This window comes from Pogona vitticeps, chromosome 9 (assembly GCF_051106095.1).
Source record: "Pogona vitticeps strain Pit_001003342236 chromosome 9, PviZW2.1, whole genome shotgun sequence".
Classification (NCBI taxonomy): domain Eukaryota; kingdom Metazoa; phylum Chordata; class Lepidosauria; order Squamata; family Agamidae; genus Pogona; species Pogona vitticeps.
The window spans coordinates 15,047,526-15,064,163 of NC_135791.1; the positions used below are offsets into that span (position 1 = coordinate 15,047,526).

Sequence of the window (16,638 nt, forward strand, 5' to 3'; positions counted from 1 at the left end):
CATGAACCATCTCCCCATGCTCCTCACTCCCTGGGCTGTCAGCATCACATGTACAAACTGGTTTTGTCTCCATTTTGGCACTCCTCCTGATCCCTTGGTAGCACTTTGGGGAGGGCTCGAGCTACTCTGCAGCCGCTGGACATAGAAGTGCATCCACACTCCATGCCAATGTGGGCCTTCCACCTTGACCTGTGGCAGAGGCATACCAATATCTGCCTGACCAAACTCCCCACTCACTATCTTGCACAGATTCTGACAAACACTGCAGTCAGCAGAATCATGAAGAGGCACTCGACCGTAGGCATGGCTACACCGAAGGGTTTGCTTACTGTTGTCAGGCATCGATGCCTGTCTTTGTTTCAGCATCCTCCAGACACCCTCGCCATGAAAGGTGAGCAGTCAGCTTTAAAGCAAGACCCATCATCTGGCTGTCCTGGTGTCAGTGATTGACTCTTAGCATTAAAGAAGCTTTGAGGCCCTTCCAAAAGCCCCTCGGTGTCAGAGGTTTTCTTAGCACCAGCAGTAAGTTATTTCCTACCACCAGCATCAGAGACAGGCCACTCTTCAGCTTCTCCCCACTCAGTATGCTCTGGGGACTTTACCAGTGGCACTTTTCCCCAGGACACAGAAGGGCCAACTGATAGGAGGGACTGCTCATGCTGTGAACCCCCTCAGTCATCAAGCCTCTGTTGACTGACCTCAACACCACCCAGCAGGCCCTTCTCTGGGTGCCTTGGAGTCAAGAGCACTGCTTCAACAGCCATTTTGCCATTGTCAGTGCTATTTGGAGCTGGGCTACAACTCTGACATTGACCACAATTGGTAGCTTCCCCCCATCCCAGAGCCCAAACCGTTAGAGTCAGGCTCGTGTCCATTGGTCTAGCTCACCTCACCAGAGTCGGACCTGGCAGACCCACCATCTCCAGAGGAGGATTTCCACACTGACACCTAGCTGGTTCTGCATATAGTGAAATCCCTCAACCTAAATGTCCACAGACCCTCAATGGAGCCAGTGGATCATTATATGATCCAGTTTTGCAGGTAACCACCATACTTGTCCATATATCCAAAACAAGAGAAACACGGTGCACTGAAAGTCTTACAGTACTGTAGAACAAACCTTGGGAGGATGTTTCTTTAAAAAAAACCTACACATTTTCTGCTGGAGTTATTAGATACTATTTTGGAACACAAATTTTTTCCAGTTTGAAAAAAAAAGCCTTTTTTGTTTTGTTTACAAATCAAAGGAGTAGCCAATACAATTCAGCCCCAGGTATTGTTTGTCTGTATATGGCAGATTTTGAACAAAATACAATTAATGTTAGTGTCTGTTGGAGTCATGAAATGAGAAGGCTGATGGGCATTGTGATGATCACCAGATAATCAGGATAGTAAATAGTCTCTTAGAGAAAGAAGTTAAAGAAGTAAGCCACACACAGGGATGTCTGCCAGCAGTGCTCCTGATGGGCGACTAGTAGAAGAGGCAGAATACCACCAAATGTGTTCCCAACAAATTCTGCCCTGCCCCCAGGAGGACTGTGCTTTTATTAACCTTACAAGCTCACAGATAGTGGACAGTATACAGATTGGTTACAGAGTTCAGATAGGACAATGGTTACATCATGCCATTATAATTGGCCTAAGGAAAGGCTCTATGCAAGCTCTCTAGCACCTATGAGAAAGAAGAAGAATGGTGGGCAGTCATGCCCCTCACAAGCAGCTGTGACGTCATCCAGGAGGGTTTGCCCTCTACTGTAGAATAAGTCAACAGTTTAGCAACCTTGGGAATGGCACCTCCAGAAGTGTCAATCCTTTTTTTATGATGATAATGTAATAGTCTTCTGGCACTATATTGATGACATTTTTATTTTATTCAGAGATAAACTGAAAGTAAATAGCTTTTGGGAGTGGCTTAATGCAATATATCACAACATCAAATTCATGTGGCAATGGGATAGTAATCACATTTCATATCTAGATTCAATAGTATTCTGCTTAACAACTAATATTCCCTTTGTACGTCCATTTTAAAAAGAGATTCTAACATTACAGATCATTCCATCCCTTACACGTGAGAAGGAATTTACTGTTTAGTCAGCTCCTCAGTATAAAAAAAGTTCAATCCAGGAGGAGGTTTTTCTAGAGGAGAGCCATAGGATGGCAGCAGATTATTACAACAGAGGCTACCCCAAAGGAATAATTGAAAGTGCCAGAAAGAGAGCAGTAGCAGTGGATAGGAGAGGTCTAAAGTGTTTTCAACATGCTCAACACCCAGCATGGTCTACCATGACTGTTTAAAACTATACATGAGCAGTGACAGTAGGCCAATAAAATTAGAATAGAAGAACATCAATCACACATAAGGAATAAAACAAGTGAAGTGCCATGAGTTAGTCACTTTACAGAAATGGATCATAAGGCAAACGGCTTTAATTTTTTTTGTTTTATATGTAAATGAAAAAAATGAAGTGAGGGCTAGAGATCTTGTACAGCAGGAAATGGTATGGATTTTTAGATTAAAATCACTTATAACCAATGGCTTAAATGCTAACATGGACTTTACATGGTTTTTATGAATTATAGAGGCTTGTCCGTATTTCATACTAGTTGACTACTATTATTTTAAGAGTCACTGTGAAATAAATTTAACAGCTGCATGGTTGTGCTTTGAAAACATTTAAAGACATCTGCAAACTAGGTACAGGATAGAGTTTTTTCTCCCCAAGAACCTTACTTGGACTGACATTTTTGAGCATATAATAACAATAACAATGATTTGAATATTTTGTTGAAGGTGTATGGAATGTGAATGTGTGTTTTCTATACTTCAAATTCTTTATTGGTAATACTGAGTCCTAGCACTTTGATAAAGAAAACAGAAACCAAGTTAATATGCAAGAATCTTGGTCAGCAGCAATGGACAGTTTGTTACCAAAGCAAAACTAGATTCTGAAGAAAAGCGGTGAGAATTTAAAAAAAAAACTCTCAAGGAAACTTCAAGCATAACAAAATATGGACTATATGAATTCAGCACCTCTATGAATGTATTTAGCATTTCTCATTAATGATTTTTAGGCTTCCCAGAGGATATATATTTATCAATATAGAAATTGTTTTTATCAATATAGGAATTGTCTTTATCAATATAGGAATTGTATTTATCAATATAGGAATTGTATTTATCAATATAGGAATTGTATACATTATAAACATATATTAGCCTTGAGAAATTTTCTTGGCTTCCCTCTGGCTGTATATATCTCAATGTGGTTTGGATATTATAAACTTTCATACTGTATACATGACTGTTATTTTTGTAACATGCATGAGATAGATTCTAAGAGCATGTAAGTACATTCTTGTAGTATATTGTGCTTAACACACTTTTTGTTTATATTGTCCATTCTGCCTTCTTTGCTTAGTATGGCAAGGCATTCCTGGATGGCCTCCTTCCATACCATCTCTCTAAGGGTTGTCAGCCTCTACCACATTCATGATCCCAATGCAGGATTTCTCCAAAAGCAGCTAGCCCAGAATTCAATCTTTGTGGAGGCTTCCCATTCTCACTCCTGCTACTGGCAGAATTTGCTCCCACCTAACAGGGAGGATCACCGCATGGATACCATGGGCCACTGGCTCAATTCTTTTGTGGCTTTCACAATGAGAGTGGTGAACTATCAAGGGATGATGGGAGCCTCTCAGTGCTTCTTGTGGGATAGCATGTCATCTCTCATTGCAGCACTCCTGAAGGAGAAAATGGTGCTTGTCCTTTCTTTCCAGCATGAAGGGATCTCCCTGGCCACACAACAGATGCTTCTGGCACTCCATTCGGTGGATGCCACTGCAATGTCCATGGCTATGGCAGTGGTCCTATGGCATTTTTCATGGCTCTGGATGGGAGGCTTTGCAGAGGATGCTCAGGTCCACATTGAGGACCTCGTTTTCATATCTGAAAAGGAATGTCTGTTTAATGCTGAAACAGATGACATTGTCAAAAACACTTAGAAAAAGTGTACAGCTGCCAGGCTCCCCCACAACAGCAGTGACCACACCACCCCCAGTAGTGGTGTTCCTCAGTCAACTATCAAAGGTCCACCCAAGACAGCTGTAGGCAGCCAGCTATGACCTACTGCTATAGGCAGCAGCCCACCCGGGCCAAGTCCCATCCACAGCCTACCACTAGGCACCATGATTGCAAGACAAAGCAGCAGATTTGATGTTCTAGAAACCAAGATACTGCCCTTCCACCTACCTGTAAGATCATCCCATCCTCTGGTCATACCTACATGCATGGAGGAACGTCACTATGGACAGGTCAGTCCTCTCCATTGTTGAATGTGGGTATCACATATAGTTCCACCATCTCCGTCCATCCTGCTGCAGAATCACAGCATCCTCGGCCACCCTAAAGGGATACACTCCTTTCTCCTCAAAGACACAGTCAAGTATGTTCCACCACACCACGTGAAAACAGGTTCTTCTCATAGAATCACAAAATAGTGAAGTTGGAAGTGGCCTATAAGGCCGTCAAGTCCAGCCCCCCTGCTAGATGCAGGAATACAAATCAAAGAATGTCTGCCAGGTGGTTATTCAAGTTTCTCTTCAATGCCTCCAGTGTTGCATTCCACCTCTCAAGGCACCATCTTACTACTCTAACAGTTAGGAAGTTTTTCCTGATATTTAGTAGAAATCTGGCTTCCTGTAACATGAGTCCACTGTTGCATTTCCCGTTACTTCACAATCCCTAAGAAGGATGGTGGGCTTTGCCCCATTTTGGACTGGAGAGACATAAACCCATACATCACCACAACCAAATTCAACATAGTTACCTTGGAGTCCATTCTCCCTCTGCTACACAAGGAAAATTGGTTTGCCATCATAGATCTGTGGGATGCCTGTTTTCACATAGCCATAGATGCCTGCCAGAGGTCGTACCTACACTTCCAACTCAAGAACCAGACTTATCAGTTCAAGAGAATGCCGTTCAGCTTCTTCATGGCTCCTCAAGTATTTACCAATTGGCAGTGTTCCTCAGACTGGAAGGGATCCAAACATTCCTGTATATTGGTGATTGGCCTATTGTTGCTCACTCCTGTTCCAAAGCTCAGTGGGACATCACAGTCACACTATGCCTCCTGCGAAATCTCAGCTTAAGGAAAAACCTAGAAAAGTCCTCCCTCAACCTGACCAGATTAATTTAGTACATCAGCACCTCTCTGAACTCCAGAGTGGCTAGGATGTTTTTGCCAGAGAACAGGCTCCTCAGTTTCATTTCTGTACTCAGGGCCTTTTCCCCACATACCAGAGTCTCAGCCTTCATGGCCCAGCATGTCTTGGGCATGATGTCCTCCATGACTTCTCTTGTTCCACATGCCTGCCTGAAAATGTGGTCCCTGCAGGCATGATTTCTTGCACTTTTCAACCTGCTTCACACACTTCCTTCCACCTGGCTCACAGTTCTATCCAAACTGTTCACCCAACTCTCTTGGTGGACCCGGTAACACAATCTTGCCATTGACAGACCCTTCAGGCAGCAGCACCCTCACCTCCAAGTTGTGACAGATGCCACTCTCACAGGCTGGGGCATTAATTCAGTTCCATGTGGCATGGTCTCCAAGAGATCAGACACTCCACATCAACTAGCTGGAGTTCCTGGTGGTGATCAAGGCGTGCAAGGCATTTCAGAATCATATTCAGGGCAAAGTAGTATAAATCACCATGGACAACACCATGGCGATGTTTTACATAAACAAGCAAGGAGGCACTCACTCCTCAAGCCGCCTCTACATGGCAGTGGAACTGGTCTCTCTCCCACCATGTGTTTCTCACAGCTGTGCATGTGGCAGGTTTGGATAACAACTTATTGGACTTTCTCAGCTGCAAAGTGTCAGGCACATGAATGGTAACTGGAAGTAGAAGTTTTCTGCACCATTTTTGCCCAGTGGGAGACACCCCAAATTGACCTGTTCACCTCTTGTACAAATTAGAAACGCTGCCATTATCATTCTTGGGCAGGAATCGGAAGAGGGTCTCAAGGTGATGCCTTCATTAAGTGCTGGCCTCAAACCTTCCTCTATATGTCCCCATTGTTCCCTCTCCTACACAAGGTTGTTGTCAGACTTTGCCAGGACAAGGCCAACGTAGTAGCCCTATAGAGACTGTGCCAACCATGATCCCCGGCGTTCTGGTGCATGGCATCCAAGTTTTACCACCTCCTGTGCCTTTCTCTCCTCCTCACTCAGAACAACTCACAGATACTCAACCCAGATTTCCCAATACTTCATCTCGTGGCATGGAGGATTCGGCCTCCCTCATGAACGTACTCTGTCATGCCAAAAAGCCCTCTACCAGAAAAGCCTATGCTACAAGTGTAAGAGGTTTGTGACTGTCACCTCTTCCATGGGTACATCTCTGGAAAAATCCTCTCTTTGCGTGGTCCTCTGGTCCCTGCTCCAGCTCAAGCAGTGGTCTCTCCCTCTCTTCAATCAGTGTATACATCACAGCTATTGTAGCCCATCAATGGCCCAGTTCCCCACCTGCACAAAATTTTAAGCATCCAACCCTAAAACAGTTTTTAAACGTCTGTCACATGTATATACTGATGTCGAACCAACTCTGCATCAGTGGTCATTGACTCTTGTGCTTTGGCAGTTCACAGAAGCACCCTTCAAGCCCTAGCATTGGCAGACTTGCACCTTCTCAGACTTAAAACTGTATTCCTCATGACAATCACTTCAGCCAGGCAAGCCATCAACCTTTCAGCTCTGAGTGTGGACTATCCCTACCTGGAGTTTCACCAGACAAAGTCTGTCTTGGTAACTTACCAAGTCCCTTCTAATGGATACCAGGTTTCCTTCCGAAGCATTTCTAAATGGGTGGCCTCTACTGTTTGGCTTGCTTACTAGCTAGCCTATGCACTAGAGCCAGACACACTTCAAGCTCATTCCACCAGATCATTGGCAGCATCTACAGCTTTCCTCCAGGGCATCTTCCTGATGGAGGTCTGTGCAGCAGCCACCTGGTCAAAGCCTTTGTTATGCACTATCACTTGGATGTTCAGCAGAAAATAGTTGCTTCCTTTGGAAGCACAGTACTTTCATCCATTCTGGTGTGACACCCTCCTTCCCGGTAGGTGAGTTTGCTGGTCACCCTAAGTGTGATTCACAGAGGCCACAAAGAACAGGTTGCCTACCTGTAAGTGTAGTTCTTTGAGTGGTCCCCTGTAGAGAGGTAAAATTTCTGAAAATTTCCCAGGAAATTTTCAGAAATTTTACTTATAGTCCTCTGTGAAGTCACACATCCCATCCTTTCTATATCTTTACTACACCCTCATCTGCAGCTGCGGTTGACTTGAATTTAGGTATTGGTGCCAAGGTATTTATATGGGAGGGAGCTTATGGTACTGTCTCTGCTTCCACACAAAAGCTCTAGAACATTCCAACAAGGCTCTGTGGATGCACGAATCACCTTAGGTGAAACTACCCCTGAGAGATTATGAACCATCCAAAATTTCAAATGTACATTTACAAAAATCTCAAAATTACATTTAGTTGCAAAATTCTCTGTCCAGAGTGGAAAAAATAAGCAAATCTATGAAAAACGTTGACTTGAGGTATATGGGGTGTTTGTATAACACTGACTCTAGATGATAGCTTCTTGAGTCTTTTGTGGAATGCCAAAGCATACATACAGGAGTGAGGTAGCATTCTAGGGAAGGCAAACAGATTTGGACTCCCTTCAGGAAAGAATCTTTATGGTCTAGCTGGATAGCTACCAAAACAGTGCAAAACACTGACTTTGCAAGTCTGGGCCTACAGGGCAAAAAGTGCTGAAATAAGCTATTCTGGATAGCTAGAACCAACTGGAAGTATCACATATTACCAGTTGCATTGAACAATCTTCTTGTCTCACCAGCTGTCTTGACTATTCATTGATTACTGGAAAAGGTAGGGATAAAGGTTGTTCTATATCTGAAGTTTATTTAATTATTATTTTCCTTTATATGACATTCTTCTCTCCAGAGAGACCTAGAATGCACACGACACATGTTCACATACAGTTTTAAACAAGGATACATGTATTAGCTATGCAATGAACTCAGAGCATACACATGTTTGTTATACTGGGAAGTTTCTTTTAAGGGGACAGTAATGAAATTTAGAGAGTTTTAATTTGTTTTCCTAAGATTCACTTATCCCACTATTCAAATATTTCAGAAGTCTTGGAAGCATATTTTGAAACATACAGCAGCTTTTGGGATCACTTTCCTTAAGATGATCCATTACTTTTCAAAACCACTTTAAGAAGCACATAGTAAATTAATCAAGGAATGACCCTGAGTAGTTATGAGAAATCATGTTTGGTTGTTCGGTTGTTTGGTTGCCACCATGCTTGCAAGTCATAGTGGGGTTTTTTACTCAAAATTTCTTGTCACAAAATGTATCCATATCTTTAACAATAGATTATTTTCATTTAAAAAAAAAAAAGAAATCATCCAGACAAACTAATATAAAGGGATATTTTGTTTTTAGCCATCTAACTTGAGAAATTATTATAACTACATAAATGCCCTAGTCTTAATGGAAAATGATACTTAGTTTGCAATCAGAAGAGTTAAAACTTTTTGGGGAGGGTGGGAAGGCTTATTTTAGATGGAGCACATATTTGAAAGATGAAAGAATAGAACAAGGACAGTATTGGAAATCTCACTGTCCTATTCACAAAATTTCCCTTTATTGAATGGACTGAAAGGCCTGACAGGTGCAGTTTATTTCAAGGGAAATTAAAGTTTCAAACAGTAATGCAGTTTGGAAGCCCTTCTTTCTGTTAGCTGAATTATTGGCCACTGTGTGTTAAGGGAAATCAACTGGTGATCTCAGGCAGAGCAGATTTCCAAGGAAAACCTTTATCATAAGCAGGCCTTGTTCTCTCTTCCTAGACGGGAGCATTTCGTTAGATGGCTCTCTACAGGGACCAGGCCGGGGTACAAAGCGGTATTCCCAAGATTCCCCTCTGTACAGTGATACTCTCTCCCCCAAGTTACCAAAGAATGACCATCACCCTTTGGAAGGTGAGCACAGCATCTTTTCCCCAGCCTTGCTGTTAGTATTCATTATGAAGGAGATAGGTAGATTAAATTGTATGAAGTTACTGACAGGTCCGTATACTCTGTCCAGTCAGCCCACTCATTGTGTTAGGCTTGTCCAGATAGTATCCTCCCCATTAGTATCTTGAATGTATAACTGGCACTGCAGGAAGCATCCTTCTTGCGTAGCTTCACCCCTCAATGCTGGATTGCAGAGTCTGCTTCATCTCTGTTGCCTGTGTATCCTTGATAAGAGTCAATGCAGCCAAGTACATTTAAATTACAATAATTTCTCCTGATCCACCCAAACCAGACACCTGTCTAACACTTGCTAAATTTAGTTTTTTTATACTTGATACTAGACAACAAAAAACTCTTTAAATTGTTAACAAATTCTAACTCCCCACAAAAAAGGATCTTCTTATAATTACAAAAGTTAAAATTGGATGTGATTTGCCAAAAAGAAACACATATAAGGATAACAGACAATAAGCTATTGCAAAACAAAAATTGGGAGAGATATTTACAGCATTAGATTAGGAAAAAAAATAAGATTGGCCATCTATGTAAGGAAAGAATTAAACCCTAAATTGGTCCATGCATCGCAAGAAGGAAGAATATTGTTGGTGGAAATACAAAAAGAATCAGAAAAAATACTGATTGTAAATATGTATGCACCAAATGAAAATCAAGAAATATTTTACAAAAACCTACAAAAATAACTCCCTATCAGAGATTATCAGGAATATTGTATAGTGGGGGACTTCAGTGCAGTCTTTGATAGAAACCTAGATACCTCTTCAGGATAAGGAGAAAAGAGGGGGGGAAAGAAGGAATATGATCCCAAAAAATACTTACAATTGGCAGAAGAATCATATATTATAGATGCATGGAGAACAGAATATCCAAGAGACTGTACAAATTTTTTGAATAGACATAAAAGCTGGTCAAGAATTGATGCCTGCTGGATTCCAACAAATTTGATTAAGGAAATGAAAGAAATAGAAATACCTGCAAATACTTTTGCACACTACAGTCTAATATAAATAAAAAAGTTGGGGAAGTATGTGGACTAAAAGTAAATAAACAAAAAACACAAGTTTTGACCAAAAATATGAAGAAAGAGGAGATCCAAAATTTAGTAGAAATAACATGTTTTAAGGGGGGGGGGAATAACTAGGAATTTAGATTACCAAAAAAACCCCAAGTACTTTAATAAAAGAAAACTACACCAGACTAATTGGTATGATTGAAAAAGATCTGGAAAAATTGTCAAAATTTCAATTATCATTTATGGGGAGGATTGCAGCTGTGAAGATGAATGTATTACCTAAATGATATTTCTTTCTGAGATAATACGAGTCCTTGCAAAACAATTAATACTTCAAGAACTTACAAAAAGATAATGAAGTTTGTCTTGTTGTTTAGTCGTTGTAACGTGGCTCAGCACTCTGATGTCACTGCCAACTCCAGGCCTCTCAGAATGCCCATCACATCACTTCACAAACTTGCTGCCACCAACCTATCCTTATAATCAAAAGGACAAGGGTTTCTTTCAAACAAATAAAAGGTTTATTGATTACATGGAATAAAAGTAGTAAATCACTGGTGTAAGATCAATTAGTCAATCACTATTTATAAGACACTAGCTCACACAGACTTTTCCCTCACTGACAGGCACTTTCTCACTTTCTATCAATCTCTTTTATCACTCATCTCTCAGAAACTCTCTATCTCCTCTCCCAAACACCATACACACTCCTTTATATCCCAGCTCCTCCCCCTTTAGCACCACCTTCCGTCCCCTCATTGGCTGCTGTTCCACTACCCAGCTGTGACGGACAGGTGGGGGCAGGGCTGAACGTTACAGTCGTTTAGTCATGCCCGACTCTTCGTGACCCCATGAACCAGAGCACGCCAGGCCCTCCTGTCTTCCACTGCATCTCCAAGCTGGGCCAAATTCATGTTGGTCGCTTCGATGAGACTGTCCAACCATCTCATCCTCTGTCGTCCCCTTCTCCTCTTGCCTTCACACTTTCCTAACATCAACATCTTTTCCAGGGAGTCTTCTCTTCTCATGAGATGGCCAAAGTATTGGAGCCTCAGCTTCAGGATCTGTCCTTCCAGTGAACACTCAGGGTTGATTTCCTTCAAAATGGGTAGGTTTGTTCTCCTTGCAGTCCAGGTGACTCTCAGGAGTCTCCTCCAGCACCACAGTTTAAGAGCATCAATTCTTCGGCGGTCAGCTTTCTTTATGGTCCAGCTCTCACTTCCATACATCACTACAGGAAAAACCATAGCTTTGACTATTCGGACTTTTGTTGGCAAGGTGATGTCTCTGCTTTTTAAGATGCTGTTGAGGTTTGTCATCGCTTTCCTCCCAAGAAGAAGGCGTCTTTTAATTTCGGGGCTGCTGGCACCATCATGGAGCCCAAGAAAGTAAAATCTGTCACTACCTCCATATCTTCCCCTTCTATTTACCAGGAGGTGATGGGACCAGTGCCCATGGTCTTAGTTTTTTTGATGTTGAGCTTCAGACCGTTTTTTGCACTCTCCTCTTTCACCCTCATTACAAAGTTCCTTAATTCCTCCTCACTTTCCTCCAGTCCTGCCTTTTGCATGATGTATTCTGCATAGAAGTTAAATAAGCAGGGGGACAATATACAGCCTTGTCGTACTCCTTTCCCAATTTTGAACCAATCAGTGTTTCCGTATCCAGTTCTAACTGTTGCTTCCTGTCCCACATATAGGTTTCTCTGGAGAAGTTTGTCTGGCAAGGGGGAAAAAAACCTAGAATAAAAACACTTCAAGATGCAAAACAATTAGCAGGCTTTGGCGTTCCAGATTGGTTTTTATATTATAAAGCTTGTGCTCTAGTTTGGAGAAAGAAATGGATAGTTTTAGAAAATGACACAATACTAAAACTAGAAGGACATGATTTAAACCTAGGATGGCACGCCTATGGTATCAAAAAGCAAAAGACAATAAACTAAGAATCATCTGATAAGGAAGGCTTTGAACTGGGTATGGACTAAGATCTGGGAAGAAAATTACCAAAGAGTTCCTGAATGGGTCTCACCAATGGAAGCATTCACACAACTGACATTAATGGAGAAGAAGAAACATTTGAGGTATAGAGATTTGTTAAAAATTTTAAGTATGAAAATCAAGGAAAGAATTAGAAGAATAAGGTATAATGATTGGTGGACAGAAGCACAAATAGATTTGAGATATACAAGAGATGAAACAATAGGCTTTTGTAAGGAACAGACACCATTAGATAAGGGACTTCTGAATGTAGAGGAAAAACTGATTAAAATGTTGTGTAATTATCTACTAAAATTAAAAATGGAAGATGAAATAGTTAAAGAATGTATGATAAAATGGGCCCAAAATGTGGGCCACAATATTAACGTAAAATTAGAGTCACAAATAGGGAAAGATAATATTAAGTTAACAAAAGCAATTAACTACAAAGAAAATATGTATAAGATGTTCTGTAGATCAGGGGTCCTCAACCCCCGGTCTGCGGAGACAGATCTGCCACACACACCTCGCACGCACTCCCCCAATGCACGTCCACCCACACACATGGGTGCCCTGGCCACCCCATGTGCACACAAGCACGCCCCGCCCACCCATGCATGTGCAAGTGAGCCCCCGTCCATCCATGAGAATGCCACCGCACATGCATGTAAGCGTGCCCCACCCACTCGCAAGCAGTCCGCGGTTCAGAAAAGATTGGGGACCACTGCGTATATGACACCTGAACAATTATCAAAAATATATCAAAGTACCTCTAACAAATGTTGGAAATGCAAATTTTAAAAAGGTAGTTCTTATTATATGTGGTGGACTTGTAGCGAGGTTAAGAGCTTGTGGAAACTAGTCCATGAGTTTTTACCAAAAACGTTATCCTCTATAATTCCATATGAACCTGAACTGTTTTTGTTGAATGTATAGTCGTGCCCCGCTTTACGATTACCCGGCATTACGACAAATCTGCTTCACGACGACATTTTTGCGATCGCAAAACAATGGTCTAAATAAGGTTTTTTGGCTTTGCGATGATCAGTTCCCTGCTTCGGGAACCAATTCTTCGCAAAACGATGTTTTTTTAACAGCTGATTGGCAGTTTCAAAATGGCCACCGGGTAATTAAAATGGCTCCCCGCTGTGTTTAGGGATGAATTCCTCGCTGTACAGGCACCGAAAATGGCCGCCATATGGAGGCTCTTCGCTGGACGGTGAGTTTTAAGCCCATTGGAACGCATTGAAAGGTTTTCAATGTGTTTCAATGGGCTTTTTATTTTCGCTTTACCATGTTTTTGCTTAATAGCAATTTTCCTGGAACGGATTATTGCCATTAAGCGAGGAACCACTGTAATACCAGATTCAATAGAAAAAGAAAAAAAGATATTTGATTATACATGTAAGTATAGCAACAAGAATGTTATACTGGAAAAAAGAGGAGACTCCAACAATCCAGGAGTTAATAGAAAATTTTTTCAAAGCAGTAGAGACGGATATTTTAACTGAAGTATTAAAAGAAAAAGAAATTGTTGAGGCTAAAAAAAAGTGGGAACCTTTGTATAACTGTATGAGAGATGAGAACATGAATGGGTCAAAATTATAAGAAAGACAATATTAGATATAATTATAGATTTTAAAGGCTTAGAAAAACCTGGCAAGATAAGTGTGGAATAAGCTTAGTAAGAAAACGTATCAGCAAAAGTAATGATATACAGTGGTGCCTCACACAACGATGTTAATTGGTTCCAAAAAAATCAACGTTGTGTGAAACATCGTTCTGTGAAACACCATTTCCCATAGGAATGAATTGAAAACCGGTTAATCCGTTCCAATTGGAACAGATTGCCGTCTTTAAGTGAAAAAACCCATAGGAAACATCGTTGAGTGAAACAATGTTTCCTCCATTGGAATGTATTGAAGCCGACTCAGTACATTTCAATGGCTTTGCGAAGTCCTTTTTCGCTCCTGTAAAAGTGCCTTACAGTGTTTGGAACAGGTTTTAAATGCTTGCAATCGTTAGCCCACCTCCTGAACCCTATGCAAACTTAATTTGATGTTGTTCTGAGTTGTCCTTAATTTTTGGTGATTTTTTGTTTTCCCTATTTAAATGCATTGAACTGATTTCAATTGATTTAAATGGGGAAAATAAAAAAATCACCAAAAATTAATGAAGACTCAGAACAAAACCAAATTAAGTTTGCACATGTTTCAACAAGGTGCACTATAGAATCCAACCATTTAAAACAGGTTTCAAACATTCTGAGACACTTTTAAATGAGCAAAAAGGGACATCGTTAAGTGAAATTCCCCCATAGAGAACAAAGTTAAACAATGGGGGAAATTCCTCAAAAAAACCCATCGCTGTGTGAATTCATCGTTGTATGAAGCAATCGTTGTGCGAGGCACCACTGTATATTGTTTTCTATCACATTCTGTATTTTTTATTTACCCCAGTACCCTGTTTTAAATCCCCTTCCCTATGATCTTTCCTTACCAATGGAAAATGAATTGTTAAAAAATGTTAACAAAGTCTGAAGCTGTATTGAAACAATTCAATATGACATTCCCCTAGTTATTGTTCTATTGGTGTCAGTTCTGTGGAATTCAGCTGCCTTTCCAACATGCTCTTCGTAGCCACATATAGTTGTCTATATCTTTTAAATAGTTCTATAGAGACTATTAGTAACAGAAACACTAGCAGTAATAAGAGATTAATATTCCAATCCCACATGATTTTTAAAGCTTCTGGGTTAAATAGCTTCAGAAGGGAATTAACCAAACTCCTGGATAAGAGTACTGAGATAGGTGTAGCTTTGCTTTGAGTCTAGAGGCAGTGTTTCCATTAATGTGAGCACTACTGCCTTCGTGCCACATTTGTGGTCCTGTTTAGAGGAGAATCTCAGTGTCTGGGTCCAAATCTGAACTTTCAGGGGCTCCAGTCTGACTCTGTGAGGATTCTTGGTACCCTATCATTTTATGACACACATATCCATCATTTGATGGTTTTTGAGCATATTTGTAGGTCTTTTCTGACATTCTAGAATATAGATAGACATTTCTTGATGTTTATTTAGTTTCTGTAGGAAACTAAACAGATGACTGTACACAAAAACATCACCAGATAGCCATTAGATAAATCAAATAGATTATATAATTAGAGGTTGTAGGTGGAGAAGCTGTATGCTGTCTGCTAAAATAAGACAAGGGGCAGATTGTGTTGCTGGCCACAAATTGTTAATATACTGTAGAAAAAAAATAAAAAAAAGCTAAACAAACAAACAGAACACTAGTGGCATTATAGTGACAGAATATAGTTTAATTAACATTTATGATAAATTTAAAATCCATATAAAAATAGATTTGTATTACTAAATTCAATTTATCATAAATGAAAGAACTGTGAGTTGAAAATAGAGAAATTATTGGGAGGATGTAGAAAGACTGTTCCTATAATCCAAATAAAAGAAAAGCCTAAATGGACGACAGAGGAAATACTTAAAATTATTTATGAAAGGTGAGAAACAAGAGTAAATGGTGACAGAAGTAGGCTCAGAATCCTGAATCCAACTTTTCAGTGAGTATCACATAGAGGTAAAGAGAATTATTATAATAATTGGTGTTAAGAATAGAGAACAAAAGAAGAAAAACAATAGATCTCTTCCTCAAAAGCAATAGAATCAAAGGAAAAATTAAATCTAGATTATCGTGTTTTCCCGGGGGGGGGGGGAAAAGACAGGGTCCTATATTAATTTTTGCTCCAAAAACAAATTAGGGTTATTTTCAGGGTATTTTTTTATTTTACAGCTATGTCATCTTCTGGTTGCTGCACAATGCTGCACAATTGTGGAGGGCAGGGTTTCACTTAACTAGGGCTTATTTTGGGGGTAGGGATTATATTACGAGCATCCTGAAAAATCATACTAGGGGTTGTTTTCAGGTTAGGTCTTATTTTCGGGGAAACAGGGTATGGATACCAAAAGATCAACGGGGGAACATACTGTCTGACCAGGATAAAAAAAAACAGTGATTCACAACCTTGCAACCCCCATCATATTTACATGAAAATGCATTTTTAATGGGGTAAAAATATCTTCTCAGAAAGCAGAGGTTTCTTTCTCACTCAAAAAGCATGTTTCTCATACATACACATACATACTAACTGTAATATTGTGCTGCAAAATGTCAAGGAAGAAATTATGTAACAAGGGCTACAACACAGATAAAGCAACCCGCAACTCCAACATTTTGTGACATCCTTGGGGGTCAGATTCCTTGGAAGAAGCATCCTATGATGAAGAACCTGCAGTTTCTAGAATGTGAGTCAAAGCTGCTGTGAAAACCCTAGGAAAAAATAAACCACCAGGAATAGATCGGATACCAATATAACTGTGTCAAGCTGCAGATCTTGACAAGAACATGCCAAAAAATGTGGAAAACAAAACAATGGCCCACAGACTGGAAATATGCAATATACATTCCAATCTCTGAGAAACAACTCCCAAGAAGTGCAGAAAATGTAGT

The 16,638-nt window shown here is 40.5% G+C and overlaps 1 protein-coding gene across 12 annotated transcripts in view; it reads left to right on the top strand.

The window, feature by feature from the left end:
- SCMH1 (Scm polycomb group protein homolog 1) overlaps window positions 1-16,638 on the top strand; it is a 270,467-nt gene that overhangs the window by 221,830 nt on the left and 31,999 nt on the right. For 8 of the 12 annotated variants that reach the window (XR_012081153.2, XM_072980285.2, XM_078380211.1 and 5 more), the window contains one exon: window positions 8,939-9,070. The exons of the other annotated variants lie outside the window; for them this stretch is intronic. Coding sequence is in view for 7 of the 8 variants with exons in the window: in XM_072980285.2 (XP_072836386.1) it covers window positions 8,939-9,070 (132 nt within the window). In the remaining variant the exon portion in view is untranslated. The remainder of the gene's footprint in view (window positions 1-8,938; window positions 9,071-16,638) is intronic. 12 annotated transcript variants of the gene reach the window in all.